The sequence below is a fragment of the Perognathus longimembris genome, chromosome 3, assembly GCF_023159225.1.
Source record: "Perognathus longimembris pacificus isolate PPM17 chromosome 3, ASM2315922v1, whole genome shotgun sequence".
In the NCBI taxonomy this organism is placed as follows: Eukaryota; Metazoa; Chordata; class Mammalia; order Rodentia; family Heteromyidae; genus Perognathus; species Perognathus longimembris.
Genome location: NC_063163.1, coordinates 53,336,366 through 53,342,849, shown reverse-complemented (window position 1 = coordinate 53,342,849; position 6,484 = coordinate 53,336,366). Strand labels below are relative to the sequence as shown.

Sequence of the window (6,484 nt, the reverse complement as noted above, 5' to 3'; positions counted from 1 at the left end):
TTTTTTTTTTTTTTTTAAAGTATAGTTAATAGAAAATAAAGAGTGGGAATTTTTTTGCCCAGGCTGGCTTCCAATCAAGATCCTCAGATCTCAGCCTCTTGAGTAGGTAGGATTATAGGGGTAAGCCACAGGTACCTGGCAGAACAATCTATTTTTACTTAAGAAAACTTACTGATGTTACAAACTATGTAATGGGATGTGTGTTCTAATAAACAATCATATCAATGATCATATGTAGTATGTAACAGTATCAGGATTATCAGAGAAAATTTGTTGGGAAAAAAGATTATTTCTAATATAAGTAACCTCTTAACTTTCATTAGATGTACAAAAAGTCGACTAATACTTTCCAGCCCCATACCCATAGATTCCAGAATGAAGAGAAAAACAATTTAGTGTTGAAACTCTTTTTAAAGTTCTTTGTGCCACTCCTTTCTTGTCTTTGTGCATAATCTGGCAGCAATAATGTACTGAGAATACCTATACAGGAGATATTCAAACTTGATGCTTATTCACATGAATATTCTAGTTTTAAAAAATATACTACTTGCCAGGTGCCGGTGGCTCATGCCTATAGCCCTAGCTACTACTCAAGAGGCTGAGATCTGAGGATTGCAGCTCAAAGACTGCGGGACAGAAACGTCCCCATGAGACTCTTATCTCCAATTAACTACTCAAAAAACAAAAAAAAAAAAAAAAAGAAAGGAAGAAAGAAAAAGAAAACAGAAGTGGCACTGTGGCTCAAAATGGTAGAGTGCTAGTCTTTTTAGCAAAAGAGCTCAGAGACAGCACCCAAGCCCCAAGTTCAAGCCCCACAAAACAAACAAAATACTATTCACTGAAAGCTGATATTGAGAATAAGCTATAATTCTTTTACTATTTACTATTTAAAATCTGGATAATTATGAACTTGTTTGATCTGAAACTTACCAATCAGAAAAAAATGAAAATTATTTGAGGATTAAGAAAATTTGAATCGGGCTGGGGATATGGCCTAGTGGCAAGAGCGCTTGCCTCGTATACTTGAAGCCCTGGGTTCGATTCCCCAGCACCACATATACAGAAAATGGCCAGAAGTGGTGCTGTGGCTCAAGTGGCAGAGTGCTAGCCTTGAGCGGGAAGAAGCCAGGGACAGTGCTCAGACCCTGAGTCCAAGCCCCAGGACTGGCAAAAAAAAAAAAAATTTTTTTTGAATCAACTAAGCTGAAGTTAAATTATCTGCTTTGCAAAATAAAGCCCTCATTTTCTCCAAACTATTTCAACCAACAGCTCCATCATGAGGACAGTTTCAAGAGAAAAATCTGGTAGATGTACAAGAAAGGCAATTATTTTAAAGTTAGTTTCTTATATCCCATCCCCCCATCCCCCTTCCCCTACAGCCAGTCCTGAGGTTTGAACTCAGGCAGGGCCTGGGTGCTATCCCTGAGCTTTTTTGCTCAAAGTTAGCATTCTACCACTTGAGCCACAGCTCCATTTCTGGCTTTCTGGTGGTTAACTGAAGATAAGAGTCTCATGGACATTCCTGCCCAGGCTGGTTAATCTTGATCATAGCCACCTGAGTAGCTAAGATGATAGGCTTGAGCCACTGGTGTTTAGTTTAAGTTTAAAAAATAAAGTAAAAGCCAGTATGCTGATCTTTAGTTTGTGAAAACAAAAACAAAATCATAATCAAACAAGATACTCACAAGTATTTTGTATAATATCTCTTCCCAGTATACTCACAAAACTATAACTAGCAATTCTAATGGGGAAAAGATTATCTACATGGTGATTGTAACCACTAAAACTAATTCTAAAAACCACCAACTTCATTTAATTTTTATGCTGTCACCCAACTATCTGTTCTGAATAGTCACTGCACAAAAATTAAACTAGTACTTTGTTGTGACTCTATAGTAATGGATCATCCTATGTAGTTTGCAGAAGTTAAAAAAAAAGAACCAACACAATTTCAGCCTCTATCAGTTCTGCATTCATGTCAGAATATTACATTTCAGTAGACTGGTAGTGAAACGTATCTGGTCAAGGCACTAATATATTGAATATATATACTTCTGAAAGAAAACATTACCAAAATAAATACATAGAAAACCACTTTCAGAGAATTACATTTCAATAGTAAAAACTTGACTAAAGTCAAAGCAAACATCTCAAACTTCACTTGAAAGTCTGAACCCTTTTGAAACCTATCTGCATATAAAAGTAGAAAATTCAATCATCTATTTTGGACAAGGTATGCAAACTTCAAATACCTAAATAAATCCAATGTTTTGTAAATAATCATGTTTATGCAGATAAAGTACAAAAAACTTGACCATTTTGTTTCAGAATACTTAATAAAGATTACCTATTTACAAAGGAGTACTAAATGTTCAACTTAATAATTTAAAATACTAACAATACTGTGAGATAATTATGAATTCATCAAAAATGAAAAGATTACACATTAAAACAACCAAAAAAGCAACTAACTATAATTTAATCTTGCTGAACCAAACTAAAAGCCATGGAATACATGTTAAATGTGTATACTTAATAAAAATGCCTACTTTACTCTTTCTAACCCAACCCAGAAAAATGATGGGCTGGACGCTTGGCTCAATGTAATGTGCAGCTATGAGTAAAATGCTAAATCAGAACACAAGGTGCTGAGTTGAAGCTCCAGAAGTGCTCCATACCCCATTCCCCCAAAAGACTGTATCTGAATTTTATAAGTCTGGTAAAAAATTAACTGGTAAATTCTACATTTCTACACATTTTTAGCACCAATGTCTTATAATTGTGATTTTAGTATCTTTTGCTGCATATTTATCCTTTCATTGTTCTTAGTTAGCCTTAATGATTGGATTAACTACTTCTACTTTTTTTTTTTTTGGCCAGTCCTGGGGCTTAGACTCAGGGCCTGAGCACTGTCCCTGGCTTCTTTGAGCCACAGGGCCAGCCACTTTTGGCTTTTTCTGTTTATGTGGTACTGAGGAATAGAACCCAGGGCTTCATGCATGCTAGGCAAGCACTCTACTGCTAACTCACTTTCCCAGCCCTGGATTAACTACTTTTCTAAGAAGGGGAAAAAAAGAAAATTCTTTTGGAATGTTAATTTCCTTGCTTCACAAGAATTTATCTTTTTGTTTTCCTTTCATGTGAGTGTTGGGGCTTGAACTCAGGGCCTGGGCACTGTCCCTTAGCTTTTGTGCTCAAGGCTAGCACTCTACTATTTGAGCCACAGCTCCACTTCCCATTTTTTGGTATTTAATTGGAGGTAAGAGTCTCACGACTTTCCTGCCTAAACTGGCTTCAAACTGGGATCCTTAGATCTCAGCCTCCTGAGTAGCAAGGACTACTAGGTATGAGCCATAGGTGCCCAGCTAAGAATTTAATATTTAAAAAAAATTACTGGAAAGGATTAAGAACTTGTAAATGATTGTTAAGTATTTAGAAGAATCAGGAAATAAATTGAATCGATAATAAAATCTGGAAATTATTTTAGACTTAAGATCTAATATAAATATGCTTCTTCATAATGTCTCTCAAAAGCAATTTTCTAAGCCTTCAATATATATTTATGAGTTTGTTGCTTCTAAGTTTCATAAAGACAGAGTGAAGGGACAGACAGTGTTTCTAACAGTTATTTCATCTTGCCCAAGTTTAATCCTTCTGTATGGTTTTAAAACTGTGTTAATTTATATAATAAATCCTGGGAAACACAAGTGCAAATACTAACAAATATTACTCCAAAATAAAGAATATATAAAAACAAGAACGAAATAAGATATGTATATAGGAAAATATATACACTTACACAAAAAACAAGTGTTAGTATATTTCTACTATATCACACATAGTTAAGATGAACAAATATTCACAAATATACACTTTGGTTAAACAAAATAAAGCAGGGTTATGCTAATTCAAATATAAGCAGCACCAAAGCATACAGTAAATAGAAATCATTATCTCACTAGGGGAAATTTAATAAAGAACTGGTTGATGGTATCTACTTTTCAGCCTCACAATTTAAGGGTAATATAAAGACATGGGAAAACAGTAGAAGTTAAAAAATAAGTGAAAGGTTTTAACATAATAGATGAAGAAAAAATACAAGATGTAGAATGGGCTATAGTTTAGGAGAAAGTCTAAGGGCCATGAAATATTACCATGTGAAAAATATCTAAAAGTTAATTTTTTAATTGTATTAAATTAGGTGGACTTTTTCCCAGAATAAAAATAAACCAAAGATTAAAAAATATTTTTAGGGGCTGGGGATATAGCCTAGTGGCAAGAGTGCCTGCCTCGGATACACGAGGCCCTGGGTTCGATTCCCCAGCACCACATATACAGAAAACGGCCAGAAGCGGCGCTGTGGCTCAAGTGGCAGAGCTAGCCTTGAGCGGGAAGAAGCCAGGGACGGTGCTCAGGCCCTGAGTCCAAGGCCCAGGACTGGCCAAAAAAATATATATATATATTTTTATAAGATAGACTTTCTTATGTAATCTTCATGTACAAAGAGAACTGTTTACCTAGGATAAGCTTGTTTGAAGGCAGGGATGAATTACAAGATTGAAACAAAGTACATATCATTTCTAAAATTTTAAGTGAAAGACATAATACAATAAAGAAAACTCTTCAGCACTGGGGATGGAGCCCAGCAGTAGGAGTGTTTACCTAGCATGTGCAATGGCCAGGTTCAATCCCCAGCATAGAGGAAAACTATTCAATGAAAGAAATATAGTTAGATCTAAAGAAAACAAAATATCAGAACTAGGAGAAATATAGTACTGTATAGATAGGACAAATGTTCTTATCAATACTATCCAACTATCCAAGAATTTTATCCACAGTATTTTTGTTAGAATTATACATTAAATTGAAGAGAAGTGAAAATGATCAGAATCATCTGAAAAGTTTTTTCTAAATATACAGCCACTTGCTTTTGTATCCTTCCAGAATTAACAAGTGTATAGGGGGAAAGAGATGGCTTGAGAAGGGTAATGAACATGTAGGTGATGAATACATACATATATATGTATATATATATATATGAAAGAAAACTTCCAAAGTTATTGATAATTCTACTAATATTTGCTGGAGAATTTTATCTGAACATGCTAATTATGTCTTAGAAGTAATTTTGCCACACTGATGAACTAAATGAAATGTAATTTGCTTGTACATGAAAAGGGTAATCAGTAACTGTCCAACAACAAGCTGGTATTTCTTAAATATTTGAAGGTTTTGAGGGAAAAATATTGAGTTTTTTTTAAAAAACTATTAAAACCTATTCCATTACATTTACAAAAGAGGTAAAATTAGTTTAAAATCCAATTTTAGACAAAATCCTAGTCCCTAACATTCTGTTATTCATAATGATCCAGAGGTATTGCCACAAAAGATTATAAAAACATTTAAAATACAATTTTTTTATACTTTTTATTTATACTTTAGAATTTAAAGTTGTTGGGAACATCCTTCAGGAGGCTTCATTGTCTTCTTTTACTTCAAACTATTTTAACTTCAAAGAGAGGCTCACTAAATTTTTTTCAAGAGCAAGCAACAGATGTTAACTGAGAATAGCCACCTTACTGGTTATTTGTGACACAGACTTGATTATGTGAGCCTAGAGCGCCTCCCCACCTCTGACTCTCCTGGGGAGGGGTGAGTCTTTGTGTGCTTTTCTGTGTTGGTTCCACTGAGTTCATTACAATAGAGATGGACATTTGATATTCGTAACGATCCAGCATCTGAGCAATCTTCTTTCGAGACACACCATGTTTATTCCTCCTATCAAAAAAGAAAAGATTTTGAATCTTTTTGTTTCAAAATATATTAGGCTTAGAGCTTAAAAGTATTTTAGATTAACATTATACAGACTATAAATATTTGGCAAATAAACATTACTCATTTTATACAAAAAGGGTTCATATTGGCTGTTGCACAGAAAATGTTTTACCTCCTTTACATACAACTATCGACTAGTATATCCTTTTAAATAACAAAACCAAAGATTTTTATGGAAAGTAAATGACTGAATTACACAATTTAGAATTACAGAAGAACTGAATGGACTTCAAGGACTTACAATGCAAAACAACTTATCTTTTTTTTAAGTTATTTTAGAACAGTTCCTATCACATTTTTAAATGTATTATTTAATTGGTAACATATTGCTAAAGATAGAATAACTTGGCATATCTCAGGAACAAATGCTGACTAAAATAAACATAGACAGGCTCCAATCAGTATAGCATTTGCCTACAATGTGTGAGGATCTGAGTTCAGTGCCCAGCAAGCACTACAAATTAAAAATAAACTTTGAAAATTTGGCAAGATAACTAAATTCAGATGCCAAAATCAAGGATTTAGTTTGTCTTCTTCTAAAAACCAGAGTCTGCCAGATACCAATTAAACTGGCTTTGTCATATAGTTTATATTTAGGAAATTAAAAAATACAACAAATGATGAAGCCATAATGAATAAACAATTTAAT

At 33.9% G+C, this 6,484-nt stretch overlaps 1 protein-coding gene across 2 annotated transcripts in view; it reads right to left on the bottom strand.

Moving 5' to 3' along the window:
- The window catches only part of N4bp2l2 (NEDD4 binding protein 2 like 2), a 69,912-nt gene that overhangs the window by 43,280 nt on the left and 20,148 nt on the right, over window positions 1-6,484 (bottom strand). The window contains exon 6 of one of the 2 annotated variants that reach the window (XM_048341543.1): window positions 5,632-5,778. In XM_048341543.1, the coding sequence (XP_048197500.1) occupies window positions 5,632-5,778 (147 nt within the window). Of the gene's footprint in view, window positions 1-5,631; window positions 5,779-6,484 lie in introns of those variants that run through there. The other variant, XM_048341542.1, reaches the window with a different exon arrangement.